The sequence below is a fragment of the Girardinichthys multiradiatus genome, chromosome 2 (genome assembly GCF_021462225.1).
Source record: "Girardinichthys multiradiatus isolate DD_20200921_A chromosome 2, DD_fGirMul_XY1, whole genome shotgun sequence".
Taxonomy (NCBI): Eukaryota; Metazoa; Chordata; class Actinopteri; order Cyprinodontiformes; family Goodeidae; genus Girardinichthys; species Girardinichthys multiradiatus.
In genome coordinates, this window is record NC_061795.1 from 39,638,082 (window position 1) to 39,662,642 (window position 24,561).

The 24,561-nt window shown below is 37.8% G+C and overlaps 1 protein-coding gene across 1 annotated transcript; it reads left to right on the forward strand.

Moving 5' to 3' along the window:
- Positions 1-23,800, forward strand: slc38a8a (solute carrier family 38 member 8a). Its single transcript, XM_047381695.1, has 10 exons — positions 1-496; positions 3,432-3,630; positions 9,406-9,562; positions 10,044-10,148; positions 10,982-11,039; positions 16,171-16,285; positions 16,376-16,523; positions 18,778-18,980; positions 19,054-19,105; positions 21,196-23,800. Exons 1-10 carry the CDS (start codon positions 299-301, stop codon positions 21,296-21,298), a joined length of 1,338 nt encoding a protein of 445 aa, XP_047237651.1. The 5' UTR covers positions 1-298; the 3' UTR covers positions 21,299-23,800.
- Positions 23,801-24,561: the final 761 nt, after the last annotated feature.

Consider the following 24,561-nt stretch of genomic DNA (forward strand, 5'->3'; position numbering starts at 1 on the left):
CCTGCAACGCCTGCAATAGCTTTTAGTTTAGCAAATAACCACAAATAACCTTTGTGGCCTCCATCTAGCTACCCCTTTACCAAACTTTCTGAAGACGCTAAGGTAGTTTTACCTAATACATCTGTTTTATACATAGGTATGCAATGAATATTTCCGAGCAGCCCCTGAAGGCATCAACTGGCCGTTAGACCGACCCTCCCCTCCACCCGGGCTCACCCAGCTCAGTGGCCCCGGCCGTCGGTCCTCAGAGTGCTCCCCTGGCAGACACTGAATCACGCAGTTTTCTGTTGGTCCGAGAATGGAGGAATTGGCTAAGGAGAGTATCAGTCTGCTGGCTTCAGCCTCTGCCAAGCCGCCACTGGACGTGGAGCCCCGGCTGGGCTCCATGGGAGCCGTCTTTATCATGCTGAAATCCGCTCTGGGCGCCGGGCTACTGAACTTCCCCTGGGCGTTCGAGAGATCCGGGGGCATCCGCAGCGCGGTCAGCGTGGAGCTGGTGAGAGCTCTCTCATTGTAAGATAAATTAAAAAAGATATATATTTTCCACTCAAGGGTTGGAAATGACATATTAGTTTAAAAGTTATGTTTGTCACTAGGCCGGGTAACTTCATGGATATTTGGAGTTTATTACCTATACAGAGCGATGCTCTGCGAGGTCAATTAACCTGATTACTTTCACCTGATATTTCTTCAGAACCGAATTCAAATATATTTCCCTGAAGGAGTTTTTCTGACACTTGTTTCTTTTTTAAGTCTGTCACACAATACTAAGGGATTTATTTACAAATTGGGGATGAATACTTGAAATATTCTTGAACTAGATGTTATCTCAATTTTGGATTAAATTAATACTTAACTCTAAGCTCTTGTTAAAGTTTGTAAAAATGTTGGTTACTTAGCTCTTTTTAGAATATCTGCCCAGCCTTTAAGATGCAGTGGGTCCAACTTATTTTTATTTAAAGCTCTTCATAACTTGATGTTTTCACTCTGCAGGCAAACGAACATTCACATATAATATTAATACATTTTGGCTGTTATTTAAGTTGTGTAACTTGAAGATTATTTGAGCTCAATATTTGAAATCCCACATAAACAGCACATTAAACCGTTAACATTTATTGTTCATGTTTTCAAAATAAAGATTTCATTCATTTATTGAAGTTTTTGGAATTCAAAAAATTTACCAACGTTGTATCAGTAGATAAAATCTCCCAATGTTTGAAATGTTGCAACAGATTTAAATAATAATGTGTAAAACACATAATTTTGAAGTGGTTAATGATATACAAAGTATTTTAAAGATTAAGAGAGTTACAAAATCTGTTTGAATGAGCCAAAAAAAATCCATCTAGACTATTGGCCTTTAACTAAGGCTGCTTTCCAAACAGTTTTGAGTCCTGTTGAAATCAATATATTCAATATATTGATCAGCAATGCTCCAACCAGCTTTCTTTACAATGGAAGAACCACAAACAAGATACAGAAGGGTTGCCACAGCGTCCCTGTCTTGACCTTTTTGAGATGGATAGAGGTGATTTCAGATAAACCTGTCCTCTTTTTAACACAAATTTAATCACTGATGGTATACTGGTGTATTGCTATGAAGGAGGCATGAATGGTGATCATGCAGCAAAGGCTTAACTTGTTTTAGCAACACAAAAACCCTGTTTTCTAGCCCTAGCCTATGGCTTTATAGTTAAGTAGTTCAGCTGCTAACCTGTGCAGCCTGCAGAACAGACATAAAACAATTAGTATTTTCAGTATTAAGATTTACTAGAAATACCCAAAGGCAGTTGTACATGCTGAGTATTAGCACTACCAGGGCAACACTCTCGACTGCTAGGTCACACTGCACCCAACCTTAACATCCCTCCCCATAGTTACTTAGTTAACATGGAGGTGGCCTCTGTCCAAGCTCCATGAAATAGGGTTTGACCACCAAGGGCTTAGCAGCAAGCTCCGTTCCTCCTCTAAGCCAGGCTCCAGGAAGGTGCCCCTACATTCCCTGTGTTTAATGTTGTCTTGGCCTGTTAAGGTTTTTCATTACAGGAATATGCTAACTACCTAGCTAATTAGTGTGATGGTTTGTTATGCTGTCTCTGTAATTATTAGAACATTTGCATAGGTTTGCATAATGGAATCATATAACTAATAAATTAACTGCTATGATAATTTATCTTATTATTAAAATGTGTTTTTTTTACTAACTGCTAGTTAGCATAATGCCATGGAATGCATACTGGCATTTTAGGCTTACTTGCTGCTAAATACCATATTAGTTATATTTATAGTTACAATAATTGTTTATGCTAACTAGCTTGCAACTTAGCTTCATATGCAAACTAACTAGTTAACCTACATATTTGTTTGCCATATCAATATTTGGGAAAAAATACCTACGAATTAGTATTATTGCTTACTAGTGGTAAAGTAGCCTAATGGCATCACACACTGGTTAGCTAACTAGCATAACAGTTATATCTATAATTTGAAAAAAGTGTTATACTGACTTATCAGTTTGCATAGAGACGTAACGTGATGTCTTAAGATAATTGGTTTGCTAAAGATCATATTTGTAATTAGAATACTTGTTGTGCTACTTAATTAGCATAACAATTTGTCATTAATAAAAAACGCTATAATTATAGCGTAATGGAATATCATGCACAATGGCCTGTTGGCCATAGGTGACTAGGATATGTTTGTAATTGAAATAATTGTTACGGTACCTAGCTAGCACAGTAGGCTGGACTCAGGCACCGCACTGCAATCTAATTGGCCGTATGCTAATACTGTGGACAAGCCTGCCTTTGCACACAAGAGCTCACTGGAATGCACTACAAAAGTGCGTGTGTGTCACTCTCAGGCGCATATCTAATTACAACAGACCTACTGATAGAAGACCTTGAGAAAACAATTCTGCTCTGATTCTCAGCTCTAACAAGATTGTATGAATGCAAAGAGAAATTACATAAAATACCATAAAACATACACAGTGCAGATGCACAAACTAACCAGCGAATCTCTAGAATCAGTTCAAACAGTTAATAACCAGTAAATGACTAATATAAGTTTAAACACAGTTAATCACAAAAAGCCCAGTCTAACAACATGTAATATAAACAGAAAACAGAGATGGTGGTTAAAGATCGTAGATCTACCTAAACATACAGTTAGTTTTTGATCTAAAGATGCCTTCTACGTTTTTCTTTTTTTTTTTTTTGCTGTAAATTTTATCTTTATCACTACAAGGCATAAAAATGATACATTTTTATAAAATGTTTTTCTTTTTCATATTTAACAAAATCTACCTGAGAAATATGGTTGACGAGGAACATAAACAGTAATTGGATTAATCAAGTTAAGTTTTTTTTGTTTGTTTGTTTGGTGGTGGCTTTGTAGCAGTCTTCTGTATTTTTGCATGCCTTCAGATCTCTCTCGTGTTCCTGATCAGTGGCCTCATCATTCTGGGTTATTCCTCGTCCATCAGTGGCCAGTACACCTACCAGGCAGTGGTGAAGAAGCTCTGTGGTAGGGCCATTGGTCAACTGTGTGAGATCTGCTTCGTCTTCAACCTTTTCATGATCTCTGTGGCCTTTCTGGTCATAGTGAATGACCAGCTGGAAAAGTGTGAGTAAAAGAGTAGATGATGTCTAAGCCCACACTTTTTTAGCTTTACTAATGTTTGCTCATAAACTGGAATGAGAGCGGTTTAATTCTGTTATGCTTCTGTAACACTTTTTCTTTGGAACTCATAGTTTCATTATTTAACATTATTTAGCTCAATGAAATATCCAGATGGTCTCTAATTGCCTTTGTGTGATTCCATGTCATAAATATTGTGTATTTGCTTTGACTCCAATCCTTCCAAATACTGTTTTCTCAACCCTACAATTTGTTTTCCTTGGTACTTAACTATTGTGGCACTGTTCATCACTTCAGCATTTCTATCACCAGAGATGGGGAAAAATTGGCATCTTAAAAATTGACAAACTACAAGGAAATGTTTGATTGTAATAAGACTGCTTTGCTCCAGATCTGTGATTTTCCTCACGTTTGGTGACAATATGACATTGTTTTACGACTTGTTTAAAACTGTATACCTTCTTATTTTTGATTATACTATTGCTCATATTATATTGTGATTTAGCTGGCACACTTTTGTCACTTATTGACAAGGTATGTGTAAATGCTTTTCTATTACATGTTTCTTTAACAAATCTCCTGCATGTAGTTGACTTTCCAATAAGTTACACAGCTATTGTCAGGTCCCTCCCAGTCTTTATATAAGTCAGCTTATGTCATTTTGTAAAGGAATATTTAACCTACCACAGTACTTAAAATAGGTTTCTAATTTGCACAATTCATGGTCCAAAAGACCCTTGGAGGTTTTGGTCTTAGGACCAGCTGTACTACAGAAGGGAAGGGTCAAGCGTAACTCTTTCTACCTGTGTAAAAGCTGCACAGTGTTGCTTTTTGTCTTCCCCTTGTGGATGTCTGCAAAGTTTCACAAATTTGACATATACTGGATTTTCTCATAGCATTTGTGGGACAATTTCATTTATAATTTTGACAGAAATACACTTGTATCAGTGAGCTTATTGTCACAATATGCTTTTTCATTCAGATGCATTCTTTTGTTTGCTACTATCCTCTGTTGATTGAATCCTTGCATTTATTTACTCAAGTTGAATAGATTTCCAATTGGGCTAAAGTTCACTGAGGTTAAGACTGTGCAGTAATCATTAGCTGATATTGAATTTTGGGTAACGGAGCCGGTTTAGGCTCAGTTATATTTGAGGTGCAAACATACCCTCCATTTCTGCTACCTGTGCGACCCCTTCCCTTATCCAATGGTTGTAATCAGTCTGACAGATAGAGGTACCCCCAACTCTTGTGGTTTTTAGTATAACAATGGCCTCCAGTGGGCTCTAGATGGACAAACTTTATCAGTTTATTGTTTTACTTAGTACCCCTACACATAGCCCATTCTAAAATGTCCAAACTCTAACACTCAGTAGTTTAATCTAACCTCCCCAACAACCCCGCACCATTCCAAACCCTTTGTAAAGTGCCTTGAGATGACGTGTTGTGAATTGGCGCTATATAAATAAAACTGAATTGAATTGATCAAACGGATGCTTCCTGAACAAGTACAGGTTTGACTCATAAAATATCGTGACAAATTTCAGTATGTTTTGTGACTCATTTCAGAAAGCGAAACTCATATAGGTTCATTACATACGGTCATTTAGATGATTATGGCTTATAGATAATGCATACCCAAAATTCAATATCTGCTAAGCCCTGCTGGAAAATGAAATGAGCATCTCCATAAAGCTCATCAGCAGAAGGAAGCATGAAGCGCTCTAGAATTTCCTGAAAACACAGTGGACCGACAGCAGCAGATGGCATGGCTTCCAAAATCAACAATGACTGTGGAAACTTCACACTGCCCGGGTAAAACGCTTCTGATGTCTCTGGTTCAGGATAGGATTTGTCTGTGTGTGATGGCTCTTCATGCTCTGACTCCAGCCTCAGTCTACTCCTTGTGAAGCTCCCCCAAATTCTTGAATGGGTTTTGCTCGAACATCCTCTTAAAGCTATCCCTGCTACCAGTGCACCATATCCTACCACACGTCTTTCTTCCACCCAACTTTCTATGGTGTCACTGACTGTCGTCTGGACATCTGTCCAGGCAGCAGTCTTACCCATGAATGTGTAGCCTACGATCCAGACTGAGACCTTTAGAGGCTCAGGAAACCTTTGCAGGTCTTTTGAGTTATTTCGCTGATTAGGATGTGCACCAGGAGTTTCTAATATTTCCAATAATATTTGTTTCAAAATATTTAAATAATCATCAAAAAAGAAATATTTCAATATGTATAATGAAGCTATATAATGATTTTCACTTTCTAAATGAGTGATAAAAATATTGAACTTTACACACTATTCTATAGTTTTGTTTTTTAGATTGACCTGTATGATGCCAATCCTTATGATCTTGGAATATGACGGCATCATCAGCAAGTGAAAAGACAATTTATCTTAAATGTGAAACATGGTATAACTGTAATTCTTTAAATAATGAAATAGGAACACGTGTTTGTATGACTTTCAGCCATTTCAGTTATTTGTATGGGTGCATCTTTCTGGAAGAACGGGGGCATTTAGACACTGGTTTAACTCTTTTGTTTTTTATTCACATAATTTAAAATTTGATCTGGTGCCAATGGGGCTAAATTATCTCTGTGTATACTTAACTGGGGTGCCTGAAAAACATGCATGTGAGATTTTATAAATCAGCCATTTCTACCATGTCCACATTAAATATAACTTGCATTAGATTTTCTTTTGCCTTCTTTATTTCTTTATTTTGGACCAAATGCAGTGTTCAGATAATCATTCAATATCATTGAGCAAATCTTATGTCAAGTTTATTTATTTGGCGCTTTTCAGCAACAAGACACTCAAGGCGCTGTGCATAAGGAAAAACATTACAATAATACAGAAAATCAAAAAACAGAGGTAATTAAAAAACAATAAAGAGAATAGAATGATGGATAAGAAAATGGAAGGAAAATTGGACTGAAAACATAACTAATAATGTTTTTAAATAACCCTTTCAAAGGCCACTCTAAACAAATAAGTTTTTAATCTTGATTTAAAGCAACTTAGGGTTTCGGTGCTTTTACAGTTTTCTGGGAGTTTATTCCAGATTAGTGGAGCATAAGAACTAAAAGCTGCTTCTCCATGTTTGGTTCTGGTTCTGGGTATGCAGAGTAGATTTGAGCCAGAAAACCTGAGAGGTCTGGGTGGTTGATACACTGACAACAAGTCTGTACTGGAATTCTAATTTCCCCTCGGGGATCAATAAAGTATCTTTGAATTGAATTGAATTGTAATGTATTTTGGTGCTAAACCATTCAGTGATTTATAGACTAACAGAAGTATTTTAACGTCTATTCTCTGAGCTACAGGGAGCCAGTGTAGGGACTTTAGAACTGGGCTGATGTGCTCCACTTTCTTAGTTCTAGTGAGGACGTGGGCAGCAGCGTTCTGGATCAACTGCAGCTGTCTGATCAACTTTTTAGGCAGACCTGTGAAGACACCGTTGCAGTAATCAATTCTACTAAAGATGAACGCTTGAATTAGTTTTTCAAGGTCCTGCTGTTAGTCCTTTAAACCTGGAGATGTTCTTTAGGTGATAGAAGGCCGACCTTGTTACTACCTTTATGTGCCTCTGAAGGTTCATATCTGAGTCCATCACTACACCAAGGTTTCGAGCCTGACTGGTGGTTTCTAGCTATATTAACTGAAGCTGTGTGCTAACTTTTAAACGCTCTTCTATTGGTCCAAACATTATTACTTCAGTTTTGTTTTGATTCAGCTGAAGAAAATGTTGGCCCATCCATGCATTGATTTCTTCTAAGCATTTACCCAGCGCTTGAATGGGTTCATAGTCACCTGGTGACATCGTAACGTATAGCTCTGTGTCGTCTGCATAGTTATAACTTACGTTGTTGTTTATTAAAATCTGAGTTAGGGGGAGCATGTAGATATTGAATACGAGGGGCCCTAAGATGGACCCTTGGGGAACGCCACATGTGATTTTTGTGCTCTCAGATGTAAAGTTACCTATTGACACAAAAAAGTCCCTGTCCTTCAAGTAGGATTTAAACCAATTGAATGCTGTACCAGAAAGGCTGACCCAGTTTTCCAGGCGCTCTATTAAAATGGAGTGATCAACAGTGTCGAATGCTGCACTAAGGTCCAATAATACCAGCACTGTCGTTCTTCCACAGTCTGCATTTATACGGATGTCATTGAACACCTTGACAAGAGCAGTCTCTGCACTGTGGTGAGCAGGAAGACTGACTAGAAGACATCGAAGCAGCTGGTCATTGTTAGGAAGTTGTTTAACTGCTGAAACACAGCTTTTTCAATTATCTTACTGATGAAGCGGAGGTTTGATATAGGCCTGTAGTTCTGTAGTAGCAGCTTGTCCAAGTTGCTCTTTTTCAATAGAGGTTAGATAATTGCTGTTTTTAGGGCCTGGGGGAAAACACCTGACCAAAGGGACGCGTTTATTATTTGAGTTAAATCAGATGTTATTACAGGCAAAGCTTTATTAAGGAAAGCTGTGGGTAAAACATCGAGACAGCAGGAAGAAGAACTTAGTTGCTGTACGATTTGTTCTAAGTTTTTGTAGTTTATTTGGTGAAATTGGGAAATTTTGGTACTGGACTTGATAAGTCCTTCTGATTTTTTCTTAGCCACGTCATCCATGGCTCCACAGTGTATAATAAGGTTTTCTAGAGACGGGCGCTTTTCTGTGATTGCAAGAATATTCTCTGAGATATCGGAAAACACGTTACTGGTACCAATCATAACTTCTGTGTTTTTCTTGTTGCAGAAGTTTTTAATCCCATCCACAGCTGTGTTGCCCACTATTAGGGTTCTTGGTCTGGTGGGGTACTTTCCTCTGGCAATTTAGGAGAAGACTGTTTAGAATGAAGGTTGTTCTCAAACCTTCTATTGTTCTCAGAAGATGGATCATTTTCCTGGTTTTCATTCTGTAGTGAAGCAAATCTGTTTTGGAGGGAACTCCATTATTTCCAGCTGTCTCACTCCTATCAGTTGTTGTTACAGCAGCTCGCTGTCGAAGTCTCCTTTTCCCAGGGGAAACGGGGGCATTTCTCTGTAATTCTGGCCATTCTAATTTATTTAATTGCTGAGATCTTCCAGTGAGTCGTCCACCTTGAGTTTTTTGGGCATGCGCCTAAAACATGCCAGGAGGGTCTGCTGGTAGGTTTATTCTCAGTGTTCTGATTGCCGGCTGAGTTGTTGAGCTGGCTGTCACTGTTTGGGATCACAGGCAGAGTTGAATCATTGTTGTACCCCATATTCACCTCCACATTCACTTCTAGTCGATGGATTTTCATCTCCAAAACAGCCAATTGCTGTAAAAGTTTGTCGAAGTCCTCTGTGGTGAAGGGAGGCATTTTGTGGCGATTAGCTGGCGTCAACTTGTCCTTCTTTTGAGTTCGATTATAAAAACATCAAAATCCTTTAGAAAAAAATAAAAATAATAATCTTTGGGAGTCGCTGGTTAGAAGTAGTTTTAGTTAAATATTTCTGTAATTTTGGCTAAGAGATAAAAAGTTAGGATTAAAAGAATGCAAGCAAGCAGGGAGCTTAGGAGAAAAGCGTCTGATATGTCTATATTTGCCAAGGCACAATGAAATAATGGCATCAGAGAAATTCCAAATAAAGGAGATCAGAAAGTAATCTTTGCTGTTATTATTAATTCTAACCATGTTTATCAGACACACAAAATGAACATCTTAATTAAACATGCCTCCTAAACTGTTCTTTTGGTTTGTTCTTGTTTCTGTCCATTAGTGTGTGAAACTCTGTACGAGCTGGTGACCGCTATGCCAAAATCCGAGATGCCCTATCACTTTTACACTGACCACCGATTTGCCCTGGTTGTGCTCTGCATCTTCCTCATCATGCCAATGTCCATCTCCAAGGAGATCAGCATCCAGAAATACACCAGGTTGATTTGTCCAGTTTTTAAGTAATTTTCTCTTCTTCAGGACAAAATAAATGGCTTTCTTTTGCAACAGGAATCAAAAGCTAAAGCCCCCTGCTGACGAATCTTTATTACTTATCAAACGTAACAATTTCCAGGAACATCTGCATTCATTTACATAATGTTTATTTTTTGTCACCTGCTGGCTGCCCTCTGATACAGTGCCTTGCTGTAGTATTCACACCATATGCATACAGCAAACGTCATTGTTGTAATAAAGTCTGTAATTTGCAAATCAAAAACAAATACTTGCACAAGTCTAACTCTGCAAATAAATCTGCAGGTAGGAGTGCCTCCTGACCTTAATGAGCTGTTGCATCCGGCTTGACTGACTGCAAATGTGCAGCAACAACAGAGCTACCAGTTAAAACAATGGAAAGAATTAACCAATGATGAACTATTTAGTACTGCCAGTCTAAAACTGTTTGTCTTTGTCCTGTCATAGTGTTCTGGGTACCCTGGCTGCAACCTACCTGAGCGTAGCCATAATCATCAAGTACTGCACCATGCCAACTGTTGCAGATCACAAAGCCCCTCTCTACTCAAGCGGGTATGCGAAGCAGATCCATTCTTTGAGCTAATTATTTTGATTCTCTTCTGAATCTAAATCAAACATCACTGTTTCTTTAAAGTCTCTGGATCAATGATTTATCCATTACAATGAGGGTGATTTCAGTTGTGAGATATCACTAAATGCTGGACTCCACGAGGACTGTCCCTTGTCACTGATCCTGTCTGTGTTCATGGATGGGATCTCAAGGCTTTGTTGCTGAGACAAGGGTGTCTAGTTTGGGAACCTCTGGGTCTTTCTTTTTCCTTTATCAGAATTTTGGTGCTGTTCGTTTTTTCACGACATGACGTTAACTGTGGTTTGGAGCAATGACCATGGTTCTCGATCAGAAAAAGATAGACTGCTTCCCTGGGTTGGGGGTCATGCATCGAAGTGTCTTGTTTACGAGTTATGGTAGGATGGAGCTTGAGAATGACAGAAGGATTGGGGCTTTGTCTGGATTAATGTAAATACTGCAGTAATAAAGCAAAGCTCTTGATTTATTACTCTGTCTACATTTCAACCCTCACTTATGATCATGAGATATGGATCATGACTGAAAGAACGAGATCCTGGTAGGTGAACCCGGGGAAGACGCATAACTCGCTAGAGGGACTTACATATCCCTTCTGGTCTCAGAAGGCATTGGGATCCCCCAGAATGTGTTGGAGAGTCTTGCTAGGGAGAGAGATGTCACTCTGGCGACCCGATTTCGAACAAGTAGAAGATGATGCATGGCTGTATAGATGAACTTCACTACATTTGCTGCTTAGAACATTTGTAAAACTTCAGAAAACTTCAGATAAAAGTGGGTCTTCTTTACGTGTGCGCAGAATCAGCTCCTGGGCCTCGATGTTCAGCATGATCCCGACCATCTGCTTTGGTTTCCAGGTGAGTGAAATAATTTGTTTTAGCTTTTGAGAGACCATTTGAGATGTTTACCATGTCAGCATCATGGTGTTGCAAAACTGTGGATTACTATGTGTTCTGTAATAGTAAGTAAACCTAAATGCATGCAATATAACTAACTGACCCTAAACAGCAGTGTTTGCACCCTGATGTAATATGTTTTTACTCAAGTCACTCATGCAGGAGCTTTCTCCTGTCTCTGTACTCCTAAAATTAATAAAGGTAATTTCATTTGAAGCAATCTATGTGAACAGTTTTAACAGTAAATGTCCATCAGGGTAATCTTTTCCTAAGATTTTTAGTTTGTCTTTTAGGAATTAAAATTCATTTTATAACTTGCAATATTTAAAACGCATGCTCAAACACAGCATTTGTTTTTCAAATAAAACTCTTCAGCATCCATATGAAAGATTAGTTAGAAGTACATACATAGTTGATGTTTTTAACTTTCAGTTTGTTCTTCTCTGCTCAGCTGTGTTTCTTTCTGAAGTTCTAGCTCCATTCATACGGGAGACCTCCATGATCTTTAGGGGATCAGAGTTTTTTATAAAGTTTCATGGTGGATGACTGTGCAGGTTTTGGGCTTGATAAAACCGAACAACCTGGACCAACATCAGCAAATGTCTGTTTATAAAGCACAATAATTCAATTCAATTCAGTTTATTTATATAGCGCCAATTCACAACACATGTCGTCTCAAGGCACTTCACAACAGTCAGGTACATACATTCCAATTAATCCTAAACATTGAAGATTGCAGTCAGATTCAGCTATTTATTCAAATTGGATAAAATGTTTTTCTGTTTAAGGAAACCCAGCAGATTGCATCCAGTCAGTGACTTGCAGTATTCCCTCCTTCCTGATGAGCTTGTAGAGACAGTGGACAGTCACTGGCGTTGACTTTGCAGCAATCCCTCATACTGAGCATGCATGTAGCGACAGTGGAGAGGAAAAACTCCCTTTTAACAGGAAGAAACCTCCAGCAGAACCAGGCTCAGTGTGAGCGGCCATCTGCCACAACCGACTGGGGGTTTGAGAGAACAGAGCAGAGACACAAAGAGAACAAAGAAGCACTGATCCAGGAGTACTTTCTATGGGAAGGAAAAGTAAATGTTAATGGATGTAGCTCCTTTAGTCGTTTCACCTAGAAAGAAAGAACAGATAAACTCTGAGCCAGTTTTCAAGGATAGAGTCTGAAAGAGAGCACATAGAGTTTGTTACAGTCTAGGAGAGAGAAAGGGTTAAACACTGAAAGACAGGCCCATGTGGGTCAACGGTAGTGGGTGAGCATTAAGTTGTTGCCAGCAGAAGCTTGGATGTTGCCCCTCTCCAGAAAGGTGTCACAGGTAGACACAGAGTCAGGCCAGGAGTAGCTTCTAGGAAGAGAAAAGAGAGAACAAAGTTAAAAGCTGAAATAACAGCAAATAATGCAAAATTGGAGAGTAGTGTGAGAATGTAGCGAAGAGGGTGAAAGTGGTCATTATGTCCTCCAGCAGCCTAAGCCTATAGCAGCATAACTACAGAGATAGCTCAGGATAACCTAAGCCACTCTAACTATAAGCTTTATCAAAAAGGAACATTTTAAGCCTAGCCTTAAAAGTAGACAGTTTGTCCATCTAGAGCCCACTGATGGCCGTTGTTATACTAAAAACCACAACGATTGGGATACCTCTCTCTGTCAGATTGACCATAATCATTTGGAAAAGAGAGGGGGTCATACAGGTAGCAGAAATGGAGGGTGTGTTTGCACCTCAACCAAAACTAAGTCGGTTTAGGCTAAACCTGACTCCCCCTCACTCCATCCAACAGGGAGCGATGAAGACGGAAAAAATAAGGAAGATAGCTCAGGATAACCTAAGCCACTCTAACTATAAGCTTTATCAAAAAGGAAAGTTTTAAGACTAGCCTTAAAAGTAGACAGGGTGTCTGCCTCACGGACTAAAACTGGGAGCTGGTTCCACAGGAGAGGAGCCTGATAACTAAAGGATCTGCCTCCCATTCTACTTCTAGAGACTCTAGGAACCACCAGTAAACCTGCAGTCTGAGAACGAAGTGCTCTGTTAGGAACATATGGAACAATCAGATCTCTGTTGTATGATGGAGATAAATCATTAAGGACTTTATATGTGAGGAGGAGAAATTTAAATTCTATTCTTGATTTAACAGGGAGCCAATGAAGGGAAGCTAAAGTAGGAGAAATATGATCTATCTTTTTAATTTTCATCAGAACTCTTGCTGCAACATTTTGAATCAGCTGAAGGCTTTTAACTGCATTTTGTGGACATCCTGATAGTAAAGAATTACAATAGTCCAGCCTTGAAGTAACAAATGCATGGACAAGTCGTCGTCGTCTTCCGCTTTATCTGGGACCGGGTCGCGGGGGCAGCAGACTCAGCAGAAACGCCCAGACGTCCCTTTCCCCAGACACTTCTTTCAGCTCCTCCGGGGGGGAGCCCAAGGCGTTCCCAGGCCAGCCGAGAGACATAGTCCCTCCAGCGTGTCCTGGGCCGTCCCCTGGGCCTCCTCCCGGTGGGACGTGCCTGGAACATCTCCCGAGGAAGGCGTCCAGGAGGGATCCGGTATAGATGCCCGAGCCACCTCAACTGGCTCCTCTCGATGTGGAGGAGCCAGTTGAGGTGGCTTGGGCTTGGAGGAGTTAAGACAATAAAACAACAAAAGTTGACCAATTCAGTACTTCTACAACATTAATATTAAAAACAAAGTTAAAATAAATACATCAAAACTAACAGCATAAAATAATTTCAAACTTTGCTCAAGAAACTGAGAAACTGGTAGGCCAAAGTGATCTTACTGGTGTGTGAATGTTAAGGAAATCACTTAGGTGTGATGAAGCCAAACCTTTTAAAATTTTAAAAGCAAGCATAAAACGAACAGGAAGCTAACGGAGAGAAACCAGAACTAGAGATATGTGTTCATGTTTTTTTAGTACCAGTTAAATGACGAGCTGATGCGTTCCAGACAGCTTATAAGCAATGCAGATACTATTTATCTAAACCAGCATTGAAAGCCTTACATTAATCCAACCGAGAAGTAATAAAAGCATGAATCACTTTTTCAAGGTGTTTGGTCAGGAGATATGACTTTACCTTGGCAATTGGTCTTAGTTGGGAAACATTTATTTCACAACTATGTTTTATCTGTTTGTCTGATTTTTAAAGACACTATAAAAAATAACACCCAAAATCCTGACAGCAGAGCTGCTGTATAAAGCCAAGAGGCCAAGACTGTCAAGAGAAATGCATTTACCAAAGCTGATGACTTTAGTCTTACTTTCATTTAAAAGAAAAGACATGGCTCCTCAAATCATCAATTAAAATTTCACAATGGACTCCAAGTATCTATGATTCTGTGCCTCTCCAGTCTTCCTTTAGACTTTGACAAGTTCAAATTAAACATTAATTAATTATTTAATTTCTCACTATCTACTATTAACAACTATTTACTTTTGTTTGAAAAGAGCACTTTGGACCACTGAGCAACATTCAGGCCATTTTCTCCTTAGCTCCTGGTACAGACATTCTTGTTGCTTGTGCATTTTTACCAGATGTTTTCTTTCCACTCAACTTTCCATTAATATGCTTGGATATAGCTTTCTGAACAGCCAGCTTGTGTATCAGTGTCTTTTTGTGGCTCACTGAGGTTGCTGGTGACTGTCTGCAGTCTTCCACATGATTGTGTAGACAATACGATTGCAGTTCTTTTAATACAGTTTTGTTTTTTATTAGTGTTATAATATAAAAAAAAGTCTGAAAAACTAAATTGTGGGTTTTTATTGGCTGTTTTAATTTAACACAGAAATACAATGACTTTGACATTCAAATTTATTGAGATGCACCTGTATGAATCTTCATTCATTCACTCGTCTTCTATACCGCCTATTCCATAGTGGGTCACGGGGGAGCTGGTGCCTATGTCCAGTAGTCGACAGGCGAGAGGCAGGGTACACCCTGGACAGGTCACTGATCCATTGCAGGGCAACATAATGAATCTGACTTTTCTTAAACCATAATAGAGGCTGAACTCTTCAGCTTCAGTGTATATTGATTTGGAAGTTGGTGCTTTCTCAGAAGAGTGCGTTTCCATACAGCGTAAAGGTTAGCAGGTTGACCTTCTCTGCCAACTTTGCAATGTTTAATATCACAGAGTGTGAGCTCAGAGCTCATTCTGTCAGTCTGAACTACGACTGATTTATGTGCAACTGCCCAACTTGCCCTTGTAACCCCTGAAGGCTGCTGTCAGTGGGATCTAATAAAGGCAAAGGAAAGTGCGACTGGATTGATATGTTTCTTCTCACACCAACACTTCCCCAAGGAAAGTGATTGCAGTGCAGAGGGTTGAAAAGAGAGCTGATGAGGCCCTGATCGAGTGGAAGGTACGCATCGGAAGGCAGGTTTAAAACCGCTGATGGCAGCTGGGACAAGAGTGGGAATCCTGAAATCTGATGGTTTAACTCTGACATATTGTTGAACTCTGAGCTTTCATTTAACTCCCCACTTCATGCTAGAATCACATCAGCAACACAATTTTATCTTATGCTCTTCAAGTGCTGTCCCTGAAGGAAAGAAAGCAGTGCTGTTGACCTAAAACTGTTTCCTATTATAACAAATTGAATATCTTGGAAAGTAATTACAATCACCTATTCTCTTGTATTACATAGTTCACGTTACTACGCTGCAGGTATCACTTATTGAGTGGGATTTAATCGAAACGCTTTAGATAATGTAACATAATTATGTTAAATCAACTATATTCGGTTACAGGTTGGTGATTCATTTAAAATGTTTTAGTATGAGCTTAAACTAGTAAGGACAAGGGCTAATTAAACTTTATTTCTTATTTGAATCTGCCTCTTGAATTAAAAACCTGACCAGGCAATTTTTTTCTGCCATAAAAGGGGCAACCGCTGCTACAGTTGATTGAATGTTATTTAATTTTAACAGGCTGGGGAGTTTTGCTCTTCGGTTCAGCTCTTCTGCAGATAGTTAAAAAAATGGAACCATTCTGGATGTTCATCCTAGTTATTGTGACCAATAACGAGTCTTCTGCTGAGTGTTAAGCATAACATGATGTGAGTTTTTTATTTTTGTTGTAGTGCCACGAGGCGTCCATCGCTATCTACAGCAGCATGGAGAACCAGCGGCTCTCTCACTGGGCCTTAATCTCTGTGGTCACAATGATCATCTGTCTCATCATTTACTCCCTCACAGGTCAGACCACCTTCTGATTTGCCAGTGTGGATTTGTTTTATCTTGACACAGCAGTGAAGTTGGAGCGTCTTTCTTTTGTTTCTGCTGTAGGGGTTTACGGATACCTGACATTTGGAAAGGCTGTGGATCCGGATATTTTAATGTCATACTCCAGCTATGACAAACTGATGCTCTTTGCCAGGCTGCTATTTGGCGTGTCCATCATCACCATCTACCCCATCATTGTGCTGCTGGGCAGGTCAGCATGCTGCTTTTAAATCGGGTCAAATTCAGTTCTACTGTTGTCTCACAGCTATGATGAAAAGTTGTTCTCCCGCATGGTACACCTTTTAGCAGCTGAAAAAAGATACTCAGCTGGCAAAGTGATGAGACACGACTTTATTCATCTCAATTTCTTTGACTCTTTTTCTGCCTATTTAAGATTTTATTCTAGCCTGTTTTCATTAACTGTGATTCTGATCCCTCCTTGGCCTTGTCTTATATTATTTACTGGAGTCTCATAACCAAGTTTCTATGCATGAGAAGGAGTAGATTATTGATAATTACTTCAAATAATAAACCTCAAGGTGTATGGTCTGTCTGAGAAGCCTTAAACAGTGATGTAAGAAAAAAACAAACTGCAGTGGTATAAAATCGAGAAGTTCTTGTCCCAGGGTTGCATAAAAGGATAAATCACAACGTAGTCACAATTGAAACACCATAAAGATAAAAATAAAATAAAATAAAAAAATGTTGAATTTAGAAGAACAAAAAATAAATATATAAACAATATGCCAAAAATTCAAAACTAGGCTAAAAATGAATAAAGATGTATGATTTTGTACATTGTTGCACCATAACATAATACAAAATGAATGGTATTCATAGAAAAACAGTTTAGCCAAAAATATTGTATTTGTAGAGATGTTGAGGTTCTACTTCCTACAAGTTTTACAGATTCATGGCCCTGGTAGAAAGTTCTTCCTGTGGGTTCAGGTTATATATATATAATATCCTATTTTTGTGGGAATGTGTGGAGTAGTTATGAGTAATCTGTGTCTTACCTGTAATAGACGGTGCTCTGAGGGTTCTCATGCAAGAGTTGGCTTCAGTTTAGCACACATTCAAGATCATAACTTCAGCTCAAACCTATCCAGACCATTCAAGGTATTTTAAATAGTTTCAAAGCTCTTTCACTTGTCTCACACAAGACAGTTATTAAAGCATCTTAAAGACCAATGCTCTGGTGTTTTAAGAGGAATTTGAACAGGTCAGTAAAGCTCCTGTTTCTGCAATAGGGAAGAAACCTGGACAGCATAAGCTAACTTTATACTTTTAAATGTTAATTACCTGCTGATCACCCTATAGTGTGTTCATAGTTGGTATTATCCCCCGTCAAGATGTTTACCTACCTGCCGTCCACGATGCAATGACCTTGTCCCACTATGGGTGGGAAATATCCAGCAGTAGACAGCTCTTTTAAGAACAAAGTGGGAAAATGACCTGCTTGTTACTCCTTTGTTTAATAGATAAGAAAATAGTGAAATATAAAACAAATGAATATTAACAAAAGGTGGACCCTATTGCTGACAATTGGAGTGGGAACTAGTCAGAACCCTTGATAAACCACCCTGACTTTAGTTGATCACCAAAGTAAAAAAAAACAGAGCTGCTGAATACATTTTCATGGATCAGATTATTGTTTACACTGTAAAAAAATTTTTTTTTTCCCAAATGAATTACACAACTGAGTCCAAGGTGCATACTACCATAAGGGGTATCAATAATTCTAAGGGCTATCTTGCCTACTGTTTTGCTATCCAAGAAAGCAACTCTTCTTTTTTTATAAATGGATGCTAAATTGCCTGCTACCTATTGGTTCTGCCCTAATTAAGATGTGGAACCTTTTGTCATATAATAATTGTTTATAGTTTTCTGATTTCTACCCTATAAGAACTCTGTGCTTTCCAAAACGTGTCAGCAGAATCAAAATCATATCGAGTATCGACTACTTTTTCTCATTGCAATTTTTGTATTGTGACAACCCTATTAAGTACACCTTCCCTGTACATGGTTGTACTCCCTTTTGTCTTCAGAACCGTCTTGATTTGTCTCGGCATAGATCTAACAGGGTGTCGGAAACATTCCTCAAAGGTTTTGGTCCATATTGACATAGTAGCATCACAAAGCTGCTGTAAAATTGTTGCTTGCACATTCATGATTCTAATCTCCCCGTTTACCACATCCCAAAGGTGCTTTATTGGACTGAGATCTGGTGATTGTGGAGGCCAACAAGGACCTTTATGTCCATACAACTTCTGCTCACTGAATATTTTCTTTTTTTTTGAATCACTCTCTAAAGCAGAGAGAAAATTCTCCAGTAGATAAGAAGCTTTCTTCCTTTTTCTTCAAACTTGATCTGACTTCTCTCTGCTCTACACATTCCTTTGTCTCTGTCAATTCTCATAATTTGTAATGTTATGTTTGACTACATCACATTTCAAACACATCAGATCGGTGATTCAGGACCCTCTGCTGAGCCGGGTGAGGAGACGGGGCGGGGTGTTGATGGCAAAGTTCGAAAGTCGCAGCCGGTACGTTCTGACTGTACTGTGGATAACGACAACGCTGCTCATCGCTATGTTTGTACCAGACATCAGTAAGGTCATCAGTGTCATCGGAGGGATCAGTGCATTTTTCATCTTTATATTCCCAGGTAGAGTTTGTCGTTCAGGCACATTGACAAAAACCTGTTGCTGTTTTCTGTTGAAGTGTGTTTGTTTCCACAGGACTCTGTTTGATGTTTGCTATGCGATCTGAGCCAGTATCCTGCAAGACCAGGTGAGGACAAGCTTCATCTATATGTTAATGTATTTAACTAATTTGAATTAATCTGAATTGCTCTTTTCTATAAGCAGCTGTTTGTTCCTATTCCTTGTAAGTCCATGTAATTTGTTTAGATCTGTCCAAACACAATCACCTAAATGAACAGTATGAGCAGAGTTAAAACTAGCAAATAACAGAAACTGCCAACATCTGGTGTGGAGAAACGACCTGTGACTACATCAATATTTATTGCTCAGTGTGTCAAAAAAATAATTCACTTGTGTCGAGCCGTTGAGCTGGCCTTCTATTTTGTGTTTTTTGATTAATTTCTACTTATTTAATGAATTTGTTCAGCTTGTTTGAAAAAGAACTAAAATACTAAAAAACTATGTTTTTTTAATTTAAGCTACATTTTGTTGGAATGATTTACATGTATGATGATAAATGTGGCAAAACTAAAGCAAAATATACTGGATTTACATTATTTTGGTCTCTTATCTGTGTATGTATGAACTTATTTTAGTACATTATTTTAACCTCCCTTTTTGCACATATTTTGTATGTTTTTCCAAAACTGAAATGAAATGTTTGTCTTTATTGCATTTTCAGTTGTAGTCTGAAACCCGAGTGACATTAGTGTTTTCTATGGAACAATACTTGCATCACAGTGTGATCAATGTCTTGTTAGGTTATTGATAGATTGTTTAAACATCCATCCATTTGTTTTATGCTTATCAGGTTGCCGAAAGGGCAACCCAGGTAACCCTCTTCCCGAACCCTTTCCAGCTCTTCCTTCAAAGGTCCCAGGCCGATTCCAGGCCGTAAGGGATATGTAGTCCCTTCAGTGAGCTCTGGGTCAGCCCCTGGACTCCTTCCAGTGGAATGTGTCAGGAAGAATTATGTCTCGTTATTCTAGTTGTGATCCAAATCTCATGACTAAAGCTGAGATTTGGGAGGGTTGACAGACAGACAGATAGATAAATAGAGCTTTGTTTCTTATCTCAGCTCTATGGACAGACTGAAGTAGCACCTTAATTACTGCAGATGAGGTCCATATCCATCTGCAGGTAAATCTCTTAAAATTAGAATTTGGTGAAAAAAAATCTTTCATCACTTATTTCAGAAAGGGAGATGCAAATATAGATTCTTTACGCATTCAGTTAAATATTTCAAGCAATTATTTCTTGTAAATTTCATGGTTATGGTGGACGGATAATGAAGTGAAAGAAAAAAGTGTGGTAGGAAAAGGTGCACCAGCATCAGGGATAATCACAGCCTCGAGAGGATTGTCAAACACTGAATTTGGGTTTTCATTATCTGTAAGCCATAATCTTCAAAATTAGTAAGTAACAAGGGGTTCAATATCTCACTGTGTAATTAATCTATGAGTTTTACTTTCTACAAAACATATTGAACTTTTTTACCATATTGAAATGTCTTTAAATGTATACATCTCCTGCTTCATCCCATCATCACTTGTGGATAGGTCACTAAGACATTAAAGGTAGAGAATGGCGTCTGACCTCCAGAGTAATTCACTTTAGTTTCAACATTTAAGTTTGTTGCACCAAAATGGAAACTTGAACACTTTCCATGTTTTGCAAAAGACAAATTGAAGAAGTATTTCTGATTGCAATGCAAAAATTGTACTTGTACTTCACCTGTTGGCATATGCAGTAGTTTGTAGTTAAATGAAATCTAAGCTTATGCTGGCAAAAACATTTATAGAAACATTTTTGAAAAAAACTTTAGAGCGCTTTGATACAATCCTAAAATTAACCACAACTGGGCATGATTGTCAATATTTTGTTTCAACATTTAATCTACCAAAACAGAAGACATATAAATAATATTGGAAACCCCGAACCAAACCTCTTCAGAACCCCAAGAGGCTGTATGAAAAACTAAAAGCCAACTCTTGATGGCATGCAAATGAAAAAAAGCCTATTATATTGTGGTTGTGATGAATTAAGTACCTTAATTGTTACTGTATTGTGTGTCAAATAGTTATTTTTTCACTACCCATCTGTGCTAGATAAATACACTATACTCAGTCTTGAAATGTAAAATGTGTGTATTTTGATGGGTTTTTGTTCGCTTTCCAGAGTTACCCTCACGATTTGGGGAGTTGTGACCCTGATCTGTGGAGCCTTCATTTTTGGTCAGAGCACCACCATCGCTGTCATGGAGCTCCTTGGAAAGATCTGACTTCCATGTGACACGTCAGGGTACCTTCCACGAATAGGTTTGAAGTCATTTGCTCTACCCTGAGGTCCGCTATTAGTTTTGAATGATGGACAACAAAAACTGAACACACAATTTTACAGCTTTCAGCTCGATTTTCTTATGTGGATTTATTGATTGTAGTTGGAGTGTGACAAAGACATTTCTGCTGCTGTTTCCATGATTGGGTGAAGTATTTCCTGTGGTTTGTTGATGCCCATGCTGTGTAATGTTTATACTAATTTTATCAAGAAGAGGTCCAAACTTCAGTTGTACCAACCAAGCTTTTCTTTGCCAATATCGACTTTCCTGCCAATTCTGATATTTTCTTTTCCTAAAGACTATAAAAGAAAAAGAAAAAAGAAAAACTGCAGCAGGTGTTTTGAAAGAGGAAGGTGGAGTTGATTCCTAGAGAAAATAAAGGAATTTCAGTCATCCCCATCCATGCATCAAAGCATGTCATTTATGGAGGACCAATCCTGCCATAATTAAGAATACATACATAAATAAATAAATGACTTAATAAAATAATTACAGGGCCAAAACGTAGCTAGACATATAAATTAGAGTGCCATTAAATGCAATAAAGTAATAAGAGATTTATTCAATAATAAATCAGTCATATATAAATATATATTTCTGTTTAAATCTTTTAACTATTGTAATTTATCTATATACGCTTATCTTTTATTTAAGCTCCCAATTTTTAATCATATTTTTTTTCATGAACTCTATATTTTTCCTGTTTAATACATGAATTTTTTGCTGTTTTATTTTTCCCAGAATCTTTATTTATTTATCTTTTTTTACCAACAAAATATATTTAATGTTTTTTTTCTTCTTCGTTTTAGTGCCCTTTTATTTCTTACCTAACAGATTTCCCTGAGTGTAGAAGCTGAAGTTGCTGACCAAATGTTTGTGGGAAAAATATTTTAACAATTCCTTGAAGTTATTGGAGTTATTTCTGCACTTTTCAGGGAAGACATTAACCTCAGTCATAGCAAATTTGCTATGACTGAGGTTAATTTATATGTGGTTAATTTTTGAGGTTAATTTCTATGGAGGAAGCTGTCTTGACGTGCTGTGTGAAGCAGCCAATCGGATGTCAGTGTTTGATGAGGAGCTGGCCTAATCCCGCCCACTGAGTTTGATGGGTGAAGTTGACATTTTAAATTAATTCATGATGACCGTCAATTTATTAATTAAATAATTTAAAAGGTTTATTTAATAGGACATTTAACTATTTTATTATGCATTTCATAATTTAATTGTATATTTAATTATTTAATGATTTATTAAATAAATACATGGTACATTTATTTCTATAATGATATATTTATTTAATTCTGTCCCTTTTGGCCCTCCATACTTGTAGTCCTCAACATGCTGCTGGAAATGTTAAATGGAACTCAGTGGGACAGAGATAGAGGGGGCGGTCTTTGGAACACCGTCACCACCTAAGCTTCTCTCCAATTGGCTGAGGTCAAGCCAATAGAAGAAGTAGGTGCTGAGTCTCATTGCTGCCTGGTTCTGAAAAGGAGCTAGCAGCTGCTAACATCTGTCATGTTGTTGCTAAAGAAGTCAGGAGCGTTGTGGATTTAGTGGGAGATGGCGCTGTTAGTCGGAATAGTTTTCTGTATCCTGTTTACTCTGAGAGAATATTTCAGTCTGCCAAAGTAGTAAGAGGCATTCACGTTTACGGACCCACATTCAAAATAAATCATGCCTCAGTGACTAACTGTATTCCCAATCTAACCAGAGTAAACATTTTATGAACTTTAATGTTAAATTTGCATCTTTAAACATTTCTAATTATACTTCTTGAAAAGACTCAGCTATATATTTTTCAGAAATAAAGTCTGGTAAATATGACCAATATCTGTCATCATATTAATAATCTTATTAAAGTAAAATGTCATTCAAGGGTGATTTTGCTCGTCCTTGAATGCCAGAATCCATTGGGTAAGTAAATAAAACAGGGATATATTAGAGGAGAAAATATCAGTGCTTAAGAAATTAAAGGACAGTAAAATTATTTGGAAAAATATATTTTTGAGGAAGAAAAACATGTTTTAAATAAATTTTAGTGGTTAAAAATATAAAAGAAATAAAAGAGCTAGGAAAAATAAAAGAAGAAAATTCACTTTTGTTTAATAAAGGAAAATTAGAATTCTAGAAAAAGGTATAAGTGGAAATTGGAGGTTCAAATAAAAAACGCAAATAGATAAATTACAAAAGTTAAAGATTAAATTGAAATAAAAATGTATAGCTCACTAATTGATGAAATATTGAATACATTTATTATTTTTATTGTCTTGTTCATATTTAATGGCACTCTAATTTTAAGGTCCTGCTAATTTTTGGCCCAATAATTGACTGTAATTTATTAATTTCTGTATGTAATTTCAATTATGGCAGTAATGGTCCTCCATATTCATTAACCTTTGTCTGATTGTTTAATATTAAACTCAAAAGTGCATCAAAGTACATGTTTTTTGTTGTTTTTTTTTTTTTTTAAAAGATATTTTTTCGGCACTAGTTGCCTTTATTTTTGACAGTAGGCAGACAGGAAAGAGGGGTAGAGAGAGGGTGAGACACTTGGCAAATGTCTCCGGGACTCGAACCCTGGACGGCCGCTTCGAGGACTGTAGCCTCTGTATATGGTCGCGGGTTGAACCCCTACACCATCAGTGCTGTGCCCACATGTTATGTTTTGATAAGTTTATAGAGTCCTTTTGTTTGATGCATTTAACAAATACCAGAAACCTTTTTCAGTGTTTGACCTTCTGTTCACCCATCAGAGCCTATGGAGGAAAACCTTTCAACTCTCTGGGAGGTTGAGTGGTGCATCTGTAGACCAAACCATGCAAATTATGAATACAATTAAAACAAAAATGAACAGATATTAATCCATTATACATTTTGTACAGATTGGAGAAGGAATGTGTAAATGGGAATATTTGCAGGACTGTTTTTTGTTTTTGAGCTATAAAAGCGTGAAGTGTCTCAAATAGAGGATCATTTTGTTTTATGTTTTTGTGTGTACAAATAAATTGTTTTGGGTACCTAAAAAAACAAGCTGTATTCAGATTTTTGAAGAAAATGGTGATAATTTTAAGTCAAAAATGGAGACACTTCTCGGAAAGGTAATCCCTTTCTATGTTTTTTCAAAGCTTTAGAAATTACTTTTTATCCCTAATTAGACTAATAAATATTAACTTTTTCTCTGGTCTTGAATTTCTTAAGAT

What these genes read in the sequence shown, in the direction of transcription:
- slc38a8a (XM_047381695.1), top strand. Translation starts at nt 299, where the DNA reads ATGGAGGAATTGGCTAAGGAGAGTATCAGTCTGCTGGCTTCAGCCTCT. An exon ending in CCATCTGCTTTGGTTTCCAG is followed by an intron (nt 11,040 to 16,170) that starts GTGAGTGAAATA and finishes TTTTTGTTGTAG; the next exon opens with TGCCACGAGGCGTCCATCGC. An exon ending in ATCATTGTGCTGCTGGGCAG is followed by an intron (nt 16,524 to 18,777) that starts GTCAGCATGCTG and finishes CAAACACATCAG; the next exon opens with ATCGGTGATTCAGGACCCTC.